Source organism: Podarcis gaigeae (assembly GCF_964106915.1).
Source record: "Podarcis gaigeae genome assembly, chromosome: 15".
Classification (NCBI taxonomy): domain Eukaryota; kingdom Metazoa; phylum Chordata; class Lepidosauria; order Squamata; family Lacertidae; genus Podarcis; species Podarcis gaigeae.
This window is the reverse complement of record NC_139692.1, coordinates 1,213,962-1,237,972: the sequence shown is the minus strand read 5'-3', so window position 1 is coordinate 1,237,972 and position 24,011 is coordinate 1,213,962. Positions and strand designations below refer to the sequence as shown.

Sequence of the window (24,011 nt, the reverse complement as noted above, 5' to 3'; positions counted from 1 at the left end):
AAATTGCTAATAAAAATATTTTAAAAAAAAGAAAAAAAGAATGAACCTCCAGAACGAATTAAGTTCGTAACCCGAGGCACCAGTGTTCAGAGAGCTGGCCTGACCTGCTCTTACGTGCAAGGCAGCATAGCTCAGCATGGCTGAAATGGCAGGAGGGAAAGAGCAGCAGGCCAGGCCAAAGAAAGTTTGGAGGGGTGGACGAGTGACCCATGGATTGGGGACGGGGTGGAAAATGGAAACGTCCAGCCTTTTCCCTTTAACAACTCATTGGCCACCGTCGCATTTCAGTAACATACAGAGTAACCACAGAGGTTTTTTTTACTTGTCCCACCATTTTCAAAAGAAAAAAGCATTGATAAAAAGCAGAGGGTGGTACCCAACTAATTAGTACTTGTTCGTAATATCCATTAATTTTAGTGGGTCTACTCTGAGTAGCTGGCAGTGTATGAGAGCCCTTTGCCTACTAAGAGCACCCACCCCCCGGAGACTTACTGTATTTTTCGCTCCAAAAGATGCACTTTTTTCTTTCTAAAAAGTAAGGGGGGAAGTCTGTGTGTCTTATGGAGCGAATGCGTGGTCCCTGGAGCCGAATTGCCCAGGGCGAAAAGCAGATCATGCTCTTTTTTTTAGAAAGAGGGAAGTGGGTGTTGAAACAAAGCCGCTAAGCAGCTGATCGGCAAGAGATCGGAGGGAGATAAGGGACGCTAGCGATAAAGAAGGCTGCCTGGGAGCGGGGAGGTAAAGACAGTGAACTTGCAAGGAGAGGAGACAGGAAGACTAAAGCAACGAGGAGTGAAATTAGAAGAAAAGGAGGAGCAAAAAACTGCTCCAGCTAAGGAAAAGACAGTAAGGCAAACAAGAGGGAAGGGAGTGTTGAAAGGAAACAGCTGATAGGTGGGATCGGGAGAGAGATAAGGGATGCTAGCGATAAAGGAGGCTGCCTGGGAGAGGGGAGGTAAAAGCCCATGGATCCGCAGGATTTTTACATTGGGTCACCCCAAATTCACCATCAGATCACATAGCATGTCCATGGCTACAGCCTGCACCAAAAAAATCACGCATCCACTGTTTCCTGGGGCTGCAGTGGTGCAAAAATGTGGTTACAAAGCACGGATCCACATGGATCCTCAGGATTTTTGCATTAGGCTACCCCAAACTCACCATCAAATCACACGTCTGTGGCCACAGAATGATCCACAAAAATCATACATCCACTGTTTCATTCAGAATATTGTTTTTCTCTATTTCCTCCTCTAAAAACTAGGTGCGTCTTATGGAGTGAAAAATACGGTGATTATGTGGGGCTCTCTTCTCTTTGTGGAAGCCCCACAGCTATTAGGTCTCCCAGTGAGGTGTGAGGAGGTTTTAAAAAGTCATTTGTTAAAAAAAGAAGCTGAAAATACAAGAATAATTTCAAAAGTAAGGGATAGCTGGGTTAGCTAATAAGAAAACTCTACAATACACCATTCGGCAGTATCTATTAGGCCTAGCCAAAATGTCACAAAATAGCAGGAAGCTTTCAGTTCTCTAGAACTAGTGATTAGGCGAGGTGCTACCTAAAGTAAGGAGAAAGTTTCAGGCTACATATATCTCCGGTGGATGCTACAGGTATCGGTTAACACCTCTATGAATCTGGGATAAAGAAGTAATGCTGCCCCCCCCCCCATTTGCGAGAACCTAAAGGCTGGCTGTAGCCAGATCCGAGGAAAAACAGCCTCCAGAAATGTTTTGAGATTCAGCAAACTTGAGGAGGGCCCCCAAGCAGCTGACCTAGCACCTCCATGCACACCTTGGGACACCAGCCACTGGTGGTGATGGAGCAATGAGGAAGAAATAGGAGGGTATCTGGCAGCCTTATACTGATTGGACAGTTGCTGGAGCGGAAGTCTACAGAAGTGGAAGAGGCGACATGCAGATAGCAGGGGCCTCAGTCAGGGAGACTTTTGTGGAAAGACTCTGCTATTCTGCTACAAGGTGAAGTGAGACAGGACTCAACCTGCCGTATTTCAGGTAGTTGATTTGGGGTGTTGCAAAGGGAAATGCAGGAGCAAACATAGGAGATGAGAAGCTGTTTCATACAGAGTGAGACCACTGGGTCCATCTAGCTCAGTACTGCCTGCACCGACTGGCAGTGGCTCTCCAGGATTCCAGGCAGTGGACATTATTGGCCCTATCTGGATGTGGTTGGGATTGAACCTGGCGCCTTCTGCAGGCACAGCCAAAGCTCTACCCTGCAGCTATGGGCCTTCTGCAAGGGGCAGAGATCCCCAAGGGGAGAGAGACTCCTGGGGCACAACCCACGGGGATGTTCTCCCATACAAGCCGCAGAGGAGCACAGTGCCTTGTATCTGGTCTTGAACAGTGAGAAGTGGCCACCAGTTCAATGGGATGCATCAAGTCCCAACATTTTTGAAGGCTGACCGTGTTTGTGTGCAACTGAATTGGCTGAACTGCATTGATCACAAAAAGCTTTACCTGCTGGTGTTAAAGGACTCGTAACCCTACCTATCGGATAAGCAACCAAGAGCAAAAAGACCACAGAATCATTAGAGCACATTTCTCATGAACTATTACACCCTTCCCAAGCTTACTTCGGATTTCACCCCAAAACAAATACTTAAATTGCTGCCCTGACCATATAGACACTTTCAAGCAGATCTGATTCTTGTCTTTTGCACAAGTCTTCTTATTCTTTGCTGATCACTTGTAGCCAAGTAAGACCGTCTTCCATAAACACGGTTTTAACAATTCTGGATCCACACGTCCTTCCACAGTGGGGACATTGGTTTCTGGGTGGGAGTTGATCATGATGTGGATTTGCCAAGTGTGACCTTTTTGCACAAGTATGACCTTTTTGATCACTTGCCTTCCATCATCATTTTTTCTCATTTAAATATCTTATAGGCATAGTAGTCATATGAAGATTTTAAGTACTGATTTCCACAGTTTATCTGAATTCCTGATGTTCTAATTTGAAGGTTCAGATACATTTAGATTAGAATCTAGATAAGTCAGGTATGAGAAAATATAAACTGTTGATCCTACTTGCTCCTACAATGCACAGACAAGATTAACTTTATTTTTACACAATTGCCTTATCAGGACTCTTGAGGTTCTTCTAGGAACTCAAAGATCCAGACACTTAACTGCTCAACTCAGACCAAAAGGATTGGTGACCCAGAAACAGAGACAGTTACAGTATAAGGTTCAAATTTGCAGTGACATTATAAAGTATCCCTTCAATCCAATGAACATGCTATGCCTCTGCCTTATGAACCCTATTCTGCTGCAGCGTTTTCAAGCTCCTGATCCAACCACTGACCTCAGGCCAGAGAACAGATTGAGGTACAGTTGTCTACAGCCCCAGTGGGGAAATGGACCAAAGCCATCCAGGTGCAAACCTCTGCTGTGCTATTTCATCTACTGCCAGCCGTTAACAGGATCCGACTTTCTCTTAAAACAGAAGAACTTCTTCCAAGGTACCATTTGAAGAACGTTCGTAGTCAAGAGGATCAGCAAATCCCAGCTACCAACCCACAGTCTCCCGACTCCAAGACAGACATATAGAAGACACCCAAGACATTCACAAGCCTAAGTTCAATTCGCAATGAATATATGCATCAGATAACAGATTGCAAAACAAATAGCTTTTGTTTTCTTTCATTTTTAAATGAAATTCCTTTCAAAGTGTCCAAAATTTGTTAAGTGGTTTGTTTGCTGTTTGAAACTGCATGTCTAAAATTCTTTTTCAGAAAATAAGAATTAAATTTAAAACAAACAATTACACAAAGACATAGGGGGTATTCTCTCAGCCCCATCATTTATTGCAGAGCTTATAAACTAAGTTAAGTATCTACTTGAATTATGCCTGTTACTCAAATGCAAAATTTTTGAAGAGTGCATTTACTCTTAATGTTCTTGTACATGCAGATAGGACAAAATATGTATTTATTCCTGAACATTTCTGGAGCGATGCTAAAGGCAATTCAGCTTTGTTCTTGTGAACGCTCTACCACGTTCCTTTTGATTCACCAAGAGAACAAAAATACCACTGAAAACTGAAGCACATCTACAGCTGGTAATGGCACAAGAGGTACTAACTAGCACGCCTACCTTGCTCAGGCAGAGTTTGTGCTGGTCTTGCCATGGACAGTGTGGCTGTGACCAGCACAGCCCAAAGAATGAGGCACTTCCAGGTAAACATCCCAGTTCTCCTGCTACTGGATGACCACTGAGCTCTCAGACGCCATGAGGGTGTGCAGCTTCGGTGCCTGTTTGCAAAACGAGAGAAGGTGGTGGGGTCTCACTTGTTCTCCAAGGTGCAGACTTTCAAACACTGTAAATTCAAAAACAACAATTAATGTACAGGAAAATAATTATACTACTGTCCTCAATATCTCAATTATTTTCTCCAATAGTCTAAAATCAGGACTTTTTGTGCAGTGTTTGTGCACTTTTGTGTCTGAGCAAATTTAAGGAGTGAGGCAATCACACTGCAGATTCAAAATAGTGGAAAGGAAGAGGGGACTGAAGCTATGAATTGGGACTGGGGAACCTCTGACCCTCCAGATGTGTCTAGACTTCAACTCCCATCATTCCTAACCACTGGCCATGCTAGTTGGGGCTGATGGGAGTTGGAGTCCAACAACATCTGGAGGGCCACACTTTCCCCATCCCTACAACAAATTCCCGAAGCAGAAATCTCAGTTCCTCACTCAACTAAAATTCCCAGGCACCTTTGGGAGAAGCCATGCCTGTTAAAATGGTGGCAGGGAGTTGGTCATGTACACTGACATGAATTCTATCAGCAAGTAAAAGCAGCAAGCAATTGTTATTAGGCCCAAATAAAAGTAAATGCTAAGACTGTGTATAAAAAACATTATTTTGTTGCAAAATAAAATAAATATTCTGCTATTGCTGCTTTTGGAATTTTTTCTCAATGGATCAGCACTGCTGGTTGTGGCTTTTATAGTTTAATCCACAGTAATTTCTTTGTGATGGCCTATTTATACATGGTATCACCCAGTGTTCAGAGTTAAATTATAAACATGCATACATAAACAAGCCCCAAACTCCTATGAAGAGGGTGTTTGCAGAAACAAAACTCACAAGATCACAATACAACCACTAGCCTGAGACCCACTGAGATGGCTCCACTATTCTAACAAAACAGAATCAGAACACACTGTCTTCTTTTTGTACTGTAAATAAGCCTGACTATGCGGTTCATTACAATTTTGTTGGTTGTCACTTTCTTCTCCCAGCTGTAATGATGGAAGTTCTAGCACCTGGAAGTTGTGAAACTGTGTAGATCACATCTGGCAGTACTTTTATTTATGTCGTACATTGATAGCCTCACATCAAAGATCTCCAGGTGATACAGCTGAGGTTTGCAGGTTCCCCTTCAGACGCTGACCAGACCCATGCGCTACACCTTGTACTGTCCACCATGTCCTCAAGCCAAGAGTATAAGTGAACAACAAATTCACACACAGCACAGCAGAATAACCAGCTCAGATATATTGGAGCACCGAGTCTAGTGTGCCCTCCAGGTGTCTTGGACTACAACTCCCACCAGCACCCAGCTAGCACAACATCCACAAAATCTGGAAGTTGGGGAAGATGACACTAAATTTTTGTTCTTTCAAAAAAATAATAATCTTATTCCTAAAGATACAAAGTTTGTAAGTTGCTACCTTATTCGTCACTGGCTAAAGAAAACAGCACAGGATCATTTCTATAAGAGATGCCTTGGTCTATTCTACCAACTTTTAAATTTGTTATTGTTGTTGTTTTATGACTCATTCTACAGCCAAGCAGGCCCTCAAGGCAGCTCACAAAAAATAAAATTAAAAACCAGTACAATGCCAAAGGACAAATAATTACTATTTAAACTTAATATAAACATTCAGCGGTTAGCCCATACCAAAGACTCCCTTTGCCAGCCTCCTCCTCTCTCCCCAGGCCTCCCCTGCCTCAACTCCCGCGGAGGCACTTGGAGAAGCAGACTGTTGCCAGAGGCCTCTGGGCATGGGCAGGTTGCTGCAAGGTCTCGGTCCCTGGGTGGGTGCCAAGCCATCTTTGCACAGGGACAGTGGGGAAGCCCCTGGGTAGAAGCTGGATGCCAGACCAAAGTCTGCTTGGTTATCTTGCCCTCCCAAGCCATGGCGCCTGGGACATGTGTACCGATCCCGGCAGTTAAACAAACGCTGGCACCAGACCTCTGAGCAAAAGAGCTGCCGCCAGACCCAGATCGTACATTTTTAAAATAGCTGGCTTAAAATGTTAAATCGTTTTGCTAACGAGTGAAATACGTGGTTGAAGGGTGTCTGGTATTTTCAGAAAACAACCGCCCTCTCTCTTAAAAGTTTCTGTTTATCAACCCTCCTCACTACTTGAGACACAACCCAGCAGAGAATTTTCCTTGCAACCAAGGCTCTTTTCTAAGAGAAACCTGCCGGACAGAAGGAGAAGGGGCAGCTCAGGGGAAGAAGGCTCCAAACCCTGAATTTTTGTCCCCTGAAACAGCTCACGGATGGCTCAGGGAAGAGTCACAGGGAAACCTGTCCTGGCTTCCCTGAGTGCCAGGTTCATACTTCCAGCATGAATCCCAAGGACAAGTCACGAGAAAAGAGGCCCTGGAGACACTGAAGTGGCGTCAGCAGGAAAACATGCACTTCTCAGCCAAACTGGAAGGCGTGTGGGAGCAGGGGGCGTGCAGAGAAAGGACATCAAGGCCCAGTGGCCTCCTCCCCGGGAACAGCAAAGGAGGAGGAAAAGGAGCAGGTCCTCCTGGGGAGATATTAATGACAGCTGCCTTTGCCCAAAGCACCACAGAAACCAGCTTTGTGAACTTTGTGCAACAGCTAAAAGGAGGGCAGGCAAAGGAAAAGAGGCATCATAGAAACCTGGGGGATTTACATCTTGTGTGTGTCTACTCAGAAGTAAGCCTCACTAGAGTTCAATGGGAACTGGTCCCAGGGGAAGCAGGCATAGGATTTCAGCCTATTAAAATATTTAGGAGATCTATCATGTGGAGAACAAAGTGGAGTGGAGGATATTGGCCGCATTCTCGATGAAGTAGCAAAGCTGAGTCCAGGCTGTAGAATCATAGAATTGTAGCGTTGGAAGGGACTCCCAGGGTCATCTAGTCCAACGGCCCACAATGCAGGAATCTCAGCTGAAGTGACCGCAGGTGGTGAATCACTTGACAAAAGAATCCCCCACTCTCCCAGAATTCCCTGCATGTATTAAAGTAGCATTCCAGGGAGAAAGCTTGCCTAGAATTGCCTTCCCTAAATTTGCGTGGAATATGATTCCCTCTGTCGTCTTAAGTGGTACAGCTAGACCAGAGCTGGCTCCAGATTGTGGTGCCTCCTTGGGCAAGATGCCTCAATGGACCCTCCTCCCCTAGAGAGGGAAACGTAGGAAGCCTCCTCACATGAAGACCAAACTCTTGTCCATCTAAGCCAGGGGTAGGCAACATAAGGCCCAAGGGCCGGAAGTGGCCCAATCACCTTCTCAATCCGGCCCGCGGACAGTCCAGGAATCAGTGTGTTTTTACATGAGTAGCATCTCTGGGTTATTTGTGGGGCATAGGAATACATTCATTATTATTTTTCAAAATATAGTCCAGCCCACCACATGGTCTGAGGGACGGTGGACTGGCCCACGGCTGAAAAAGGTTGCTGACCCCTGCTCTGAGTACTGCCTGCCCCGTGGCAGCAGCTCTCCAGGGTTTCAGGAAGGGGACATTCTCAGGGATTGAACCTGGGACACCTCCCATGCCAAGCTAAGGTCTAGCTCTTCGCCAGCATTGCCAGCACCTGCTTCTTTTTCTCCCCCTCATGGCTACCACCTGCCTGCTTGCTTGCCTGTGAGACAGAAAACCAAGGAGTGAAATCTCTGCTCTTCCTTTCACCTCCGCGATTGCCCAGGAGCAAGAGGCAGCAAATAAGCAGATGACGAGAAGATGCAGGGGGACTTTGCCAAGGGCCCCCTGTTGGGTGTGCACCCTCAACAGACGCCCAGTCCGACCAGCCACAGATACCACTCCTGAACGGGCCAAAGGTTCACCATCTTAGAAAGACACTTCCTTTGATAGTACGCTAAAATCAAGACAGGCCAGTCTGCAGGCATGCTTATAAAGCACAGGCAAACAATTCTGAATGGTCTTTCACACTGAGGTTAAAGAGAAGTCTAAGCTAGAAGTCTACAGCTGAAGTGACACACTTATAGAAACTCTGTCCCTATGGGACTTATGGGACAAGGAGAATTCTTTCAAAAAAGGGATACGTGGAATCTCACAGAAGGGGCTATGCAAAGTGTAAAAGGTCCTGGAAATGAAGGCTGCACATGCCCCCCTCCACCCAATTCGGATCCCAATGCAGTGCTTTGGAGCAGCACAGACCTGAACCGGATTGAGGACCTGAACTGATTCCTACGCCTTGCACAGAGTGTTGCAGAGCTGTCTGGTGGCAAGAAGAAGGGAGAATAAGATGTTCTGGCAGCCTGCATGGCTCTCCTCTCCCTCCCAACTGCATGTTTGATCAGGAGTTTAAATCCTAATGAAACCTATGATCCAGAGGGGGAGAAGGAGATGTCCGCAGGCCAGCTGAGCATCTCTCCCCTCTCCTAGCCACCAGGTGGCTTCTTCCCTTTGAACAGCGCTGCCTCAACTTGACCCATCCAAATCCTGGACTGCCGCAAATTGGCCCAATTGGGATCCAGAATTTGGCCCCATCTGAAGTCCTGCCAGCATAGAAGCCACTTTTAGGATTCTGTGCCTTTTGAGGCAAAACCCTCCCCATTGACGCCTTCATGTAACACCCTTGTTGCTAGACTATTCCGCTTGAGGCTGCAGGTGGGGGAGATTGTGCAGGTTGGGTTGCAACCATCTTCCACCCATGCAAACAATTTCTATGCTGGCTTTCCCCCAAAAGTAGCCTTCAAGGTGGCAAGCAATGCTAAAAATAGCATGGATTGCAACTTGTGCATCAACCACCACCATTTGCCACCCGATTAAAGACATCAGCTGATGTGCTTTAGCTGATTAAGGCACTTACTCGTGAGAAAAGGTGGGGGTAATTTAAAAAAAAATGAAGAAAAGTTATTCAATGGCACATTCATGCCCTGGCAGCCTTCATCTAAGAACTGCTCAGCCTTCTCGAGAATGCTTTGTTCGCGATCTTGCTCCCAGTACAGTCTCTCCCCCCACCGCCACCTCTACTGAAGCACAAGCCATCTCACCCTTAAAGGGGGACAGGCTCATTTTCAACGCCCCACCCGCCTTGCATCTTCTCTTGGCTGCTTTGTAATTTAGTTTTCTAATGGTTTCTAATTGTTTAAATATTTCTATGTAAACCAGTTTGCGAGGTTACTCTGAAAAAGAGCACTTAAAAAACACACAACCCATTTGGCATATTTATCCATTTCTAGGTTCTAGCTCTCAAACAAGATAGCCCTTAAGACTAATCTGGGGGCATCTTTTCAGTTGAGGTGTCCGTTTCTCCCCAATTAGCTGACTAAACTCTGCTGTCCTCAAAAGGCAGTACTACGTGGGGTGGAAGTGGGCAGGAGACCCCTCACTTGGGGACAAAGACCCCTCACGGGTCGGTGCAGAGTGTGGCTTCCCCTCCCTTCCTCGCAGCCTGCTCTGCAGAAGGGCAAGGGAACTCAGAGGAGGCTTGTGGGCACATGAAGGCGCAGCTCTTCTTGGTGTTTACACAGCCTTTATATATACACCTGTAGAGCACGACTGTTCCTTTCAGAGGGGCATGGAGTGCAAACACAGCGGCCAGTCAGTTCCTCCCTCCCTCCCACGAGTGGGAATCTTGCCTGCTGCTCCCCTCCAGCTTCCCTTAACCTGCACATCCTCCTTGTTAAAAAAGACTTCAGTGGTTAGGCAGACATTTTAGAAGACCACAGGCTGGCTCAGAAATGGGCCACAACAGCTTCTCCCCTTGCCTGTCCCAACGCGACGAAACAAGGTGCATGTGCAACCCACTGGCACATGGATGAAGCACACATGCACAGCAACGCACCTTGCTCCTGTATAGCACGGTATTCCCTGGACATTCAACAACAAACACAGGAAATGGATTAAAAATACTAGAGCCACATCATTCCAGGTCCTGTGTGGGCTTGGAGACGAAGGTAGCCCACAAGGGAACCGACACACACATCGCAAGTTTTGCAGGGGGGCCAGGGATTCTCCGTTGGAGATTCTCATCTTATTTATTTTATTTATTTATACACTGTTTCATTGCAAAAACCCAGTTTACAAAAATAATAAAATCATGAGTAAAAAGAGTTAAAAGGCAACTACAGTGGTACCTTGGTTGTCAAACCAATTGGCTCCCAAACACCGCAAACCCGGAAGTGGTCCAGTTTGTGAACGTTTTTCGGAAGCTGAACTTCCGACGCAGCTTCCGATTGAGTGCAGGAAGCTCCTGCAGCCAATTGGAAGCTGTGCTTTGGTTTTCAAATAGATCCAGGAGTCAAACAGATTAAGTATGACAACCATGGTACCACTGTATTTAAAACATTCAAAAATATTTAAAGTCTTCAGTAAAAACAGATGAAAACATACGTTAACATTCTACGTATCTGGCTAGGCTGGTCTAGTTATTATCAGGCACCAAAATAGTGAAGGTGATGCCACACAAAAATATGGATTTCTTATGAATGCAGGAGGGATGTTATGTGGCACCTAGAACAGTGCCAGCTTCTGCACAGATCAAAGTGGTCGAGGAGACACACATGGGGGGAAGGAGGTAGACTGGCCCCATGTTTTTCAGGGCTTTATATACTAACTATAGCACCTTGAACTTGACCCAATAGTAGGTTGGCCACCAGTGCAAGCAGGTCTCTGAGCCCTAGTGTCATACTGTATGAGGAGAAGGTCTCCTTTCTGTCAGGAATCTGCACTAACCAGTTTCTGGAACAAGTGCAAGGGAAGCCCCACACAGAGTGTGTGGCAGCAATGAAATCCTGAAATAACCAATGCTTACCTTTCCTGATCCAGGAAGAGTCGTAGCAGATGGTAAAAGGTACTTCTAGCCACTAAGTCTACCTGGGTGATCCAGAAGCATCCCCAGACTGGCTGCCAACCTGCTCCTTCAGGGGGTCCAACCCCACCCAGGATAGGCAACTGACCGATTTCTGAGACACCAGAACCACTCACTGACAGGGCCTCTGTGTTGCCAGGATTCAAGGGCAGCTTGTTTGCCCTCATCCATCTCGCCAAGCACTGACCCAGGAACTGCATGGCCATGCCTGAGTCAGATGTCCTGAGTCAGAACTGTGCAGAGGGCCTTCTCGGTAGTGGCACCCTCCCTGTGGAACACCCTCCCTTCAGATATCAAGGAGATAAAGAATTACACAACTTTTAGAAGACATCTGAAGGCAGCCCTGTTTAGGGAAGTTTTTAATGACTGATGTTTTAATGTATTTTTAATCTTTTGTTGGAAGCTGCCCAGAGTGGCTGAGGAAATCCAGCTAGATGGGCTGGGTATAAATAATAAATTCTTATTCTTATTCTTATCTGAAGGCAGCCCTGTATCGGGAGGTTTTTAACGCTTGATGTTTTTATTTTGTTTTTAGATATGCTGTAAGCCGCTCAGAGTGGCTGGAGAAATCCAGCCAGATGGGCGGGATATAAATAATATACTTTGTTGGACTGGTCATGTTGTGCGGATGCCTGATTATCATCTTCCAAAGCAACTACACTATTCCAAACTTAAAAATGGAAAGTGTAATGCTGGTGGTCAACAAAAGAGGTTTAAACACTCTCTCAAGCCAAATCCTAAAAAATGTAGTATAAACTAAGGTTACCAGATTTTTTTTCAATGAATCCGGGGACACTTTTCAGCTTCAATGGATTTTGTCAGGGGACTGATCTGTAAGTCCAGGGACTGTCCCTGGGAAATGGGGATGCCTGGTAACTTTAGTATAAACACCAACAACTGGGAAACACTGGCTCATAATCTGGTGAACCAGGTTCGCTTCCCCGCTCCTCCACCAGTCACACTTCTTTGAAGTCTCTCAGCCTCACTTGCCTCACAGAGAGTTGCTGTGGGGGAGGAAGGGAAAGGAGATTATGAGCAGCTTTGACACTCCTTAAGGGGAGTGAAACACGGGATATCAAGTCCAAACTCCTCTTCTTCTTCTTTTGAAAATGTTCGAACTCAGGGCGAAAGGGAGAAATGAGCTAAGAGGAAGGCATGCTTGGCAAATCCACACCATGATCAACTCCTACCCAGAAACCTATGTCTCCGCTATGGAAGGACATGTGGATCCAGAATTGGCCTCCACAGTCACTTATGGACTCACTGTTAAGACCGTGTTCATGGAAGACAATCTTACTTGGATACAAGCAATCACCAAAGAAGAAATAATTTTTATGATGATGATGATGATGATGATGTTACGGACAGAGCCCCGTCATCAGCATAGTGATGGCACCTTGCCCCCAAACTCCTAATTCTTACCCAGAATACATTCTTATCTATCCTTCATAGAACTACAGTTCCCATAGCTCCTTGGGGATATGAACATACTAGACCAGTTTCAGATAGGACAGCGTTCTAGGAACAGCAGGTGTGCCACTCTACACCGCTGAGGCCACCTGAGCCTCGAGCAACAGGAACGCATCCAGGAGCACCCCTGAGCTATGAAGCTGCTCCTTCTGAGGAGTGTAACCCCATCAAGAGCAGGCCACCTCCCAGCCATCTGGTCTAGGGAAGCACCCACTAAGAGGGCCTCTGTCTCGGTGCCTCAACTGGATTGAGCTTCCATTTGTTGGCTCTCATCCAGTCCGTGACCGAGACAAGACAAAGGTCCAGGACATCCCCAGCCCCACCTGCAGGTGTAAAGGAGAAGCAGAGCTATGTGCCATCAACATATTGCTGATGACATACTCCAAAACTCTGGATGACCCCACTCGGCGGTTTCATGCAGATGTTAATAATAATAATTTATAATAATTTATTATTTATACCCCACCCATCTGGCTGAGTTTCCCCAGCCACTCTGGGTGGCTAAACAGCATATGTTAAACAGCATAGGGGATCAAAATCGAACCCTGGGGTACCCCACATTGTAAACTGTCCCGAGTATATGATTGAAGGGTGGGATAAAAATAAATGAACAAACAAAGGTTTGACAAAAGCTTGCAGAATCCTTTAACTGTAGTGATGGAAGGGGCCCACGGGTTATCTAGTCCAACCCCCTGCGAATCCCAACTAAAGCCTCCAACCAACGAGAGCCAACCACCTTCCAAGGGAGTCTGTTCCACGGTCAAATGGCTCTTGTGGCCCAAAAGTTCTTCCTGTTTACAGTGGTACTTTGGCGGAAGTCCGGTCTTAAATAAAAGCGGACTTAAACCAAGGCGTGCTTTCCCATAGAAAGTAATGGAAAATGGATTAATCCGTTCCAGACGATGAAAAGCAACCCCTAAAACATGAATTTTTCTATCTAATGAGACAATTGATCCATAAAATGAAAGCAGTAAACCAGGCTGCAATCTATTATCCAGTATCAAAAACTGGCAGTGATCTACCCATTGCCATTGGAGGGACAAGACGGGAGGGGGAAGTTTAAGGGGTGTGTGGAAACAGTCAAACTGGAGGGATGAGGAGCGCGCATGGGGTGCGTGTGGGGAAGGAGATGGCTAACTGGATGCAGGAGAGGAGAGTTTCGGGGGGGGAGGGAGCAAAGGGAGGCAAAAGTTCTCTCCCCCTGCCCAAGCCAGCCCCCCCCCTCTCTCTCTCTGTCAAAGCAGCTGAGCTGCAGATTGCTGAGAGGGCACTCCCCCCCCCCAAGCCCCTGCAGGGACTGCTCTCCTCCTGCAGCTGCAAGGGAGAGAGTTGCAAGCCCACCAACCTTGCTGCTGAGGGAGGAGAGCAGTCCCTGCAGGGGCTTGGGAGGGAAGTGTCCCCTCAGCGATCTGGAGCTGAGCTGCTTTGACGAGAGGGAGATCTCAAAAGATCTGGTTGGCAGGCTTGCCACTCTCTCCCTCGCAGCTGCAGGAGATGCCATGACAACCCCCTTCTCCGCTGCCGGACAACGGAAGTGTGGCATTCAAAACGGAAGAGCACCTGTGAACAGAGTACATTCGTTCATCATCATCATCACAACCCGGAGCACTCATTTCTGGGTTGTATCTGATCATAATCGAAAAAGGTCGTATACTAGACTGTTCATAAACCGAGGTACCACTGTAGTTGGAATCTCCTTGCTCTGGAGCATCAGGAAACAGGCTCCATCTTCCACATGACGGGGACTTGAGGTGGTTGATTTCTCCAGGCACACTTTTACATTCATTCATCTAAAAGCATTAAATGCTGCTTGAAGTGCTGCTTGAAGCAGCCCAAGCATTTCTCCGGAGAACAGGAGGACAGCAGCAGTCATCACATGAAGCCTAGGGCTGGGCAATATCTGGTTTTCAACATTGTGCTATATCACCAGCTAAACAGTGTGATATACCGATATATCATGATGTCTGAAATAAGGATGAAGCTATTGGCTGGTTTCATGGGTTCTCCCACATTGGGATTTTTGCATAGGACACACACACACATCATGATTCGCGATATATTGCCAGGTGAAATATTGTGAAACCAATATGCCGATCGAAAGGTCGGTGGTTCGAATCCCTGCGGCGGGGTGCGCTCCCGCTGCTCGGTCCCAGCGCCTGCCAACCTAGCAGTTCGAAAGCACCTCCGGGTGCAAGTAGATAAATAGGGACCGCTTACCAGCGGGAAGGTAAACGGCGTTTCCGTGTGCGGCTCTGGCTCGCCAGAGCAGCGATGTCATGCTGGCCACGTGACCCGGAAGTGTCTCCGGACAGCGCTGGCCCCTGGCCTCTTGAGTGAGATGGGCACACAACCCCAGAGTCTGTCAAGACTGGCCCGTACGGGCAGGGGTACCTTTACCTTTACCTTTATCAATTTATCACCCTGCCCTAGTGAAGCCTGAATGAAGTCATGAGATTGGCAGCTGGGTGGTCCTTTGCACCACACCTGAAACTGGACGAGAGACACACAAGCTAGACTTCTATGGCAAAATTCCACCAAGGGGGTGCCACAGCAGAGAAGGCCCTTCCTCATGCCACTGACATGGGTTATGCTCCTCAGCAGAATTACACAAATGTCCTCCCCAGAAGATCTCAAAGCAGTGGCAGGAAGGAGTCATGCAGGAACTTGGCTCCCAAGCCATTTGAGACTGGTGGGCCTCTTTGGCCGCTCCCCAGGTCACACCTCCTTCCCATCTACATCCCTTGACTCTCACAACTACTCCTTCTCGCCAGGGTGAGGTGCAGAAACCAACCCACTGTCCAAAGGAAGCTGTACATTCATTGCTTTGCCTCCTGGCTGGCCCCCACCAACTTGCTGCCTTGGGAAGGCCGCTCAGAAGGTAATATGGCCCCCGAGTTCAACAAGGTTCCCTAATAATAATACTATAATAATGTTATTATTTGTCCCCTGCCCATCTGCTGGGTTGTCCCAGTCACTCTGGGCAGCTTCTGCTACAGACCAAGGAAGCCTCGGGGCACTTTCCCTGGAGCAGAGCAGAGTCTTGGCTGAACTCGGGGCCGGCAGGTCCAACCTACACAAAAAGAGCATTTCAGATGCTCCAGTGCAAAGCCAGGAATATAAAACGGATAAATCCAGCTGACGTCTGTTGCCAACTCCTCCCCACCCCAACTGTGTACCTTGAACACAAACAGCCTTGAGGCTTGCTTTTGTTTGGTTACAGAATTAGCTCTCCATATTTCACACAGCGGGAGGAGGGGGGAAATAAATCGAAGAGAAGCTGCTGGGTGATTCAGCTGCAATGGAAACTTCAGCTCACCATCAGCCTCCTCCTATGTCACCCGCCGGCTCCGTGGGCTCAGCTATGTGACACTGTGCTAAAAACACTACTTCCAAACAGACCCACAGGAAGCCTAAAATCAGGCCATGCCAATTACCACAGGTCAAAAAAACGTCCAGGACTATTCTGAGGCAGAAAGAAGGGCGGGTGAAAGAGAGAGACTGTAGATTAACCTCCTCCAACCATGCAGCCTCCCGACAGATGTTTGGGACTGCGATTCCCATGAGGCACAGGCTGCGGGTCTAATGGTGGGGAATGAAGAAGTGGTGGTCTGAAAGTATCTGAGCAGTGGGAAGCCCACAAAGAGGGCCTGGGCACCCCAGCATCCATTGGGGGAAGGCTGGCACAGGGGCCCCTTGATTTGAGGACGGGGTTTATCCTTAACACCCACTGACAGGGACTCATCCCTAAGCTCTGAATGTCTCCAAAAGAACTGTCCCTCTGAAGAGGCACAGAGTTTATTTCCCCTCTCCCAAGAAGAGCAGGGGTGGCAAACATCAGCCTGGAGGCCAAATGCAGACCTCCAGGCCTCCTGTCTGGCTCTGTGCACTCTCGCCAGACCACACCACCCACTGGCCCTCTCCCCAAACTCTCGGGAAGGTGTCCTTCCTCTGGCTGAACCAGGTGCAGAAACCTCCTGACACTTGTGTGGCTGAACAGATGCAACAGATGCAAGAGATGCATTTGTTGCTCTGCAAAGTTTTCATTTGCTTTTTCCCACCCCTGGAAAACTCAGCAGTGGCCAGAGGATTGGAGAAGATCAGTCTACATCCCAATCCCAAAGAAGGGCAGTGCCAAAGAATGCTCCAACTACCGCACAATTGCACTCATTTCACACGCTAGCAAGGTTATGCTTAAAATTCTACAAGGAAGGCTCAAGCAGTATGTGGACCGAGAACTCCCAGAAGTGCAAGCTGGATTTAGAAGAGGCAGAGGAACCAGAGACCAAATTGCAAACATGCGCTGGATTATGGAGAAAGCTAGAGAGTTCCAGAAAGACATCTACTTCTGCTTCATTGACTATGCAAAAGCTTTTGACTGTGTCGACCACGGCAAACTATGGCAAGTTCTTAAAGAAATGGGAGTGCCAGATCACCTCATCTGTCTCCTGAGAAATCTCTATGTGGGACAAGAAGCTACAGTTAGAACTGGATATGGAACAACTGATTGGTTCAAAATTGGGAAAGGAGTACGACAAGGCTGTATTTTGTCTCCCTGCTTATTTAACTTATATGCAGAATTCATCATGCGAAAGGCTGGGCTGGATGAATCCCTAGCCGGAATTAAGATTGCCGGAAGAAATATCAACAACCTCAGATATGCAGATGACACAACCTTGATGGCAGAAAGTGAGGAGGAATTAAAGAACCTTTTAATGAGGGTGAAAGAGGAGAGCGCAAAATATGGCCTGAAGCTCAACATCAAAAAAACGAAGATCATGGCCACTGGTCCCATCACCTCCTGGCAAATAGAAGGGGAAGAAATGGAGGTAGTGAGAGATTTTACTTTCTTGGGCTCAATGATCACTGCAGATGGTGACAGCAGCCACGAAATTAAAAGACGCCTGCTTCTTGGGAGAAGGGCAATGACAGGCCTAGACAGCATCTTGAGAAGTAGAGACATCACCTTGCCAACAAAGGTTCGTATAGTTAAAGCTATGGTTTTCCCAGTAGTGATGTATGGAAGTGAGAGCTGGACCATAAAGAAGGCTGATCGCCGAAGAATTGATGCTTTTGAATTATGGTGCTGGAGGAGACTCTTGAGAGTCCCATGGACTGCAAGAAGATCAAACCTCTCCATACTGAAGGAAATCAACCCTGAGTGCTCACTGGAAGGACAGATTGTGAAGCTGAGGCTCCAGTACTTTGGCCACCTCATGAGAAGAGAAGACTCCCTGGAGAAGACCCTGATGTTGGGAAAGATGGAGGGCACAAGGAGAAGGGGACGGCAGAGGACGAGATGGTTGGATAGTGTTTTCGAGGTTACCAGCATGAGTTTGAGCAAACTGCGGGAGGCAGTGGAGGACAGAGGTGCCTGGCGTTCTCTGGTCCATGGGGTCACGAAGAGTCGGACACGACTAAACGACTAAACAACAACAACAACCCCTGGAATGGGACCCCCTGCTGTGGCAATGAAAAACCCCAGACTGGAAAAGGTTCCAGGCAGGCTGGGGCTGATGGGAGTTGTAGTTCTAAACACGTGGATGGCACCAGGTTGAAGAAGGGTGCATCCACTTGTAATCTTTACAGCAAACCTGTAGGGTAGGTCACTGTTATCACCATCCCCTGACCTGCGGCAAAGCAAGCCGATCGGGCACCTCGGGCAGCGTGCGTACCCTGTGGCCGGGGGCGGGGCCAGCCACCCTAGGAGGCACTGCAGGACCTCCAAGGAGTCTGCCTGCCTCCTCCCACTCAGCCGCCCTACAGCAGAGGGGGAGGCGGTGGGCAAACCATTTGGGCAGCACAGAGCCTGCGGGGACTCAACCCACCGCGTCACTCCCAAGATAGATGCATGGCTCAGGCAGGCCCCGCAGTGAGTGCCGCCCACCATTTTGTCACTCCCCCCCCCCAACAGTGGGGACACCCGGGGCGGACCGCAGCTACCACAACCCCCTTGCTACGCCCCTGCCCCTGCCTTAAGATGAGCGAGAGTGAGAGACAGTTGGCACCTAGTGAGTGAGTCTGTGACAGAGGTGACATCTGAATCACTTCATCCAGGGACAACCCCTAGATTAAGGGACTTTTCTTCTTTAAGTTCTCAAAACGCTTAACCCACCTCAAGGTAGTCATCTGAACTATCCAGGTGTTTAACTGAGATTCAATCACAGTTAGTCCGTCATTGGAAAAATAAGACTTTAGAGCCATCTAGCCCCAAAATGGCAACGAGACATTGTGTTTCGACAGCTGAAACCTTGGTTTAAGGAGGCATTTGGCACCTAGCTTATATACCTGAGTTTTTAAGATTGGCCCTTGATCCATATCTCAGTCCTACAGCAATTATGCTATACCAATCCTCATTAGGAACCTGAAAAAATATGCCACTCCTTACCAGTTAACAAAGGTTTCCTAGTCAACTGGAAATGATAACAGTAGAACACCACAGAAGCAGTCATTTACATACTTGCTGAATTCATTCCATGCACAAAAGGTGGACTAGATTTCCCACTCAAGCCTTTACCAGACTGCACGCCCAATAATTTATGCAACAATTAACAAGATCACTTAAAAACCAGAGGCAGAAAAAATCCTCCCTGAGAGCTTTGTGCACCTCTACATGTCAGGCCAGAAACAATTTGCTTAAATAAAACCTATTTAATTACACTGGGAACAGAGGAAGGAAACACACAAATTAATGGTTAAAGCAGATTCAGAAAAGTCAACATCCAGGTATGCAAAAGCAAGCAGCAGCCTCCTCCCAGCGCTGCAGACTCACACCTGGCAGGCAGACCAAGAGCACAAGCAGAATACTGTACTCAGAGTGGCTGGAGAAACCCAGTCAGATGGGCGGGGTACAAATATTAAATTATTATTATTATTATTATTATTATTAGTCTCACAACAAATGTAACTGATTTGTAAGAAAGACTGTACAACCTGAAAAAAGAGACAAGGCATGTACTTTTGTAAACCAAGAACATCTTTATATATATATATATATATATATATATATATATATATATATATATATATGAGAAACGACCAGCAGATACCCAAAGCAGCCGCAGCACATGGGGTCTGCCATGTATAGCCATGTGGCCAGCTGAAGACCTCTGGGCCACTTGGGGGGAGCCGAGGTGGCTTCGCATGTGCTGGGGTGGGGACATTTCTTGCCTAGAGCAGTCAAGTTCAACTGGTTGACCGCGATCAACAGGTAGACCCCCAGTTGATCCTGGTCAATTGTGGGAACCGTATTGACTGTTGGCTGATGAAAACTGCAAAATGATAGTTTCTGCCCCCTTCCTCCGTTGTGTGAAGTGGGCGGAGTTTGTCATTCTCTCTTTGCGTTGGTGAATTTGATTATTGCCTTTATTGCTGCGTGCGTCTGTAAGTGGTGTAGTTTCTCCCTTAAAAAAAGCTCAACAACTGTGGTCAATCCTCAATGACAATGGGTAGATCACTGCAGGTTTACTTATAGTAGTAGATCACAGTCTCTTGGGTGCTGGACCAAATATTTATCTTCCCCATACCCACGAGCCTGCACAAGTGAAGCCCATCCCGTCAGGATTGCACCTTCTGTTCCCCAGCTGGCCAGGTGCAACGGAAGTTGTGGGAGAAGAGAGGGAAGCTAGAGAAGCAGGTGGTTAGAATCAGTTCTCAGGTACACCTGGGGCAAAAAACTGCCCACCCACTGCAGTGGAGGGACTTCTTCTTCTTCTTCACAGGCTGCAGACGCAACTGGCTGGCACAGAAGACGACTGGGGAGAGGGATCCCAAACATCACCCACCTGCTTTCTCCTCCTCCTAACGGAAAGCCCAATTCAGAGCCTTCCTCTTCCGTGTGCTCTAGAGCTCATCCTGCTCATCCCAAAGGGGCTTGCACAGCAGGATTGTGTCCCAGGACCGCCTCCCACTCTGCTGCCATTAATGCCATCCAAATGGCCACCTGCTTGGTTCATCCTCAAAAGACGTTTGAATCAGCTTCAGTTTTAAAAAATGGACAGATGATCCTGATCTACGGGAGACTGATAAAGATCCTGTCCCTCCTGAAAGGAAGTAAGCAGCAGAGCCAGGCCCTGTCCTCCTTGGAAGAGGAATTGCACGTAATGGAGGGCTCTTCCCCAGCCCACAGTCTTGTTCCCAAGCGGAGGCTTCTTTCCATTTCAGTCAGCGACTGTCTTGATGTATTTTAATCCTTTCTGAAGACGACAATGTAGGGGCACCAATGCATGCCAGCCCCCCCCCCCCCAGTTACAGAAGCGAAGTGCTCATGTGGGGCAGTGGAGAGAAATGGCCTCCTGCCAAAGAAGTATGTGAGAGACCGTGACACAGCCAAGGCTTGGCAAGCTCCCCATTCCTCTCTTACTTCCTTACATCTACTAAATCTGAGGGAAGCAAAAGGTCCACAGAAATCCATCTGCTCAAGTCGGACGATGTGTTTCAAATTTTCTCTCCTTGTGGGGCTGCTTCTGGCATATATATATGTAGAGAGAGAGAAGCAATTTCTCCATGGGACTTATGGGTCGACCCCCTTTCTGACCAAAGGCACCAGAGGTGAGTTCCAACATTGAAGCCCAGAAATGCAGCTCTTTATTCCCTACCCTTCGCCCAACACTCACATCTTAATCACGTTTGGGAGCGAAATGGCCGCAGGCTGCCGGCCACCAGGAGAGTTATTTTCCCATGCTTCCTTGCAAGTGGAGCTGGTTTTTCGTTGGCGTTCCTGGGAACTCTGCAGTTCCAATGAAGCTTTGCCGTTCTCAGTGAGCAGATCCATAATGACAGGCAAGGTTCTCTGAAAGACAGCTGGTCCCTGGAATCCACAGGTCCAGAGGAAAGTGGGAGCATTCCAGGGCGGGTGGGGGGCAGGGATCGGGGATAGATCTCTGGGTGATTTGCAGAAGATCAGCCATGGTTTTCTCACTCCCAGCAGTTTAACAACAAATATGACTTTTTCTACTACTACTTTTTTGAGGCTCTTAAATCAGGCTCTTGGAAGCAGATAAGATGAGAAAGAAACTGAGCTGAGTTCTGGTATTAAAAGAAATTTACGGGGATGAACACTCTGCTCCTCGATTCTATGCTCCGCACTGCACACAAATCACTATCTTACACCTGGTTGGGCCTTGGGGTTCTTGTAAAAAAATCTAGTAGAAGCCTCAAGCCTGAAGTCTGCCCCGTCCTGTCCTACACGGAGTTTACTTCACGAAGGCTTAATATGTTTGGGTACAGACAGGGATGGGCATCTTAGAGATCGCTCCCCAGAGTCACCCTCAATGTGCAGAAAGTCCAAGGCAGACAAATCAATGTGGAAGCGTTGGGGTTCGACAGCTACTGCCCCAACTTTTTGGCTTCCCTGGCAATTACTCAGCTTGGAAGTCCCCTACCTGCAATCCAGCTCATAGGTGGGCTTAGGCAAGCTTCCACATATCAGAATAATATTGGCCTACTTTGCAGGGTTGCTGTACTTAAGTGCTTTGAAAACTTAAAAACACAACAAGCATTTTTACCATACTCCCAAACTTATTTACATGGGAAGGAAGCCAATGTTTTCAACTGGGACTTCATCCCCAAAGTGAAGCTCTCTGAAGAAAGTTGCCAGCACTACACACTTCAGGCAACAAAGCTTCCTGGCAGATGGGCTTGCCAAGGAGTGCCAAACTTCCACTGATATTACAAGATTAAAATTCCCCGAGTTCCATGGGGGCAACGTCGCAGCAGTCAATGTGGTTTAAGAGCAGAGTAGAATTGTAGTGTGAATACAGTGATACCTCGGGTTACATACGCTTCAGGTTACAGACTCCACTAACCCAGAAATAGTGCTTCAGGTTAAGAACTTTGCTTCAGGATGAGAACAGAAATCGTGCTCTGGCGGTGCGGGAGCAGCGGGAGGCCCCATTAGCTAAAGTGGTGCTTCAGGTTAAGAACAGTTTCAGGTTAAGTACGGACCTCCGGAACGAATTAAGTACTTAACCCGAGGTACCACTGTATTGACATTTCTCCAAAACCATGAGGTACCACTGTATTGACATTTTTCTACACCAAAAGACCCCTGAGTTGTTCTTGACAAGCCCCAAGCCTAGACATGTGCACCCACTTTTTATCTCTCTCACATTCACACAAAGTGCTAGGAAATTATTGAGGCCGCTATGCCCACCTCTAAGGCCTGTCTCTAACAAAGGGAGAGAACAGTGTAGTGGTTAGAGCAGGGCTGTCTGAGGTGGAGCTGCAAACCCCAACCACCAGCGGCACAATTGCCAGCCTCCCACAGAGGTTGGCAGGGAGGCAGACAGAGCCGCTCCTACAGAGCAGGCAGCCTCTTCTAGGAAGGGGTAACTTGAGAATCAGAGAGACATTTGGTTCTTGCTTCTTGTGGTACAGACATTTCTGCCACAACAGGCTAGTTTACGAATTAATGTTCAATGGGCGTGTGGGTAGGTAGATTTTTTCCAGAAAAAAACGGGGGGGGGGGCCTCATTTTTATAAGTTCTTTAGTAACAATGAATGGGTGACAATCACAAACAATAGGCAAAGCTTGCCAGTTTCAAAGAGGGGTTTTTTTTTTGCTTTGTTTGTTAAACACAAGTAAAATGAGCATGCTAAATTAAATAATTCTGTAGGGCATCAGAAAATTTTCCAATGCAAACTAATTTCCCCTGGATGCAGATTACTCTATACAAATTACCCCAATTTGCATAGGAAATAAATCAAACATGTTTTCAAGGACTACAGTCCACTTCATCCGATGTCGCCAATATTCTTGAATTTTATGCATCTGGTGAAAGGGACTTTTGTCCACAAAAGCTAATGCCAATAATAAATTTTATAGTTTTTAAGGTGCCACAAAACTCTTGGTTGATTGTAATAAGAGAAATCCTAAGGATCTTATTCACACAAAGCAAAATGGCTCAGAATTCTACCCCCAATATCTAAATGCATAGCCACCTAACCACCCCTGGACCACACTCCTAGACCAATGGGCCAGATGAAGGCATTTTGGTTACATTCTTAACCCAGTGTTTTTGTTTTCAGCCCACTCTGTTAACATCCTCTTCCCTCTCTAGTTCTCTCTTTTCTCTTTGCCCAACCATCTGTTAACTTTTAGCCCTTTTCTCTCCCCATCCCAGGACACTCTCTCTATGCAGGTCACCCACTCTGTGCCCCCCCCTCTCATTGCCACAGGGGGTCTCTCTTCATCTTTACCTTCTAATAGTCTTGATACATCTGGGGCAGCTGTGGCTCTTTCAGAGCACCATCCACCATGGGATAATCTAGATTGCAAAGTAGCAGCTGAATATTCTCTTTTTTCGCAAGGCACAATTACACAACAACTGAAGCTGAAGTCCTAGAGCAGGGATGTGGAATCTGGTGCCCTCCAGATGTTGCTAGAGAACAACTCCCATCATCCGTGACCACTGGCCATGCTGGTTGTCACGGACAGGTTGGACACAGAGAAATGCTGGGAGGAACCAGCTGGGG

At 47.3% G+C, this 24,011-nt stretch overlaps 1 protein-coding gene across 16 annotated transcripts in view; it reads right to left on the bottom strand.

Moving 5' to 3' along the window:
- The window catches only part of FGFR1 (fibroblast growth factor receptor 1), a 112,834-nt gene that overhangs the window by 83,177 nt on the left and 5,646 nt on the right, over positions 1–24,011 (bottom strand). For all 16 annotated transcript variants that reach the window (XM_083713512.1, XM_083713514.1, XM_083713505.1 and 13 more), the window contains exon 2: positions 4,114–4,336. In XM_083713512.1, the coding sequence (XP_083569638.1) occupies positions 4,114–4,204 (91 nt within the window). In that variant the 5' untranslated portion in view covers positions 4,205–4,336. The remainder of the gene's footprint in view (positions 1–4,113; positions 4,337–24,011) is intronic.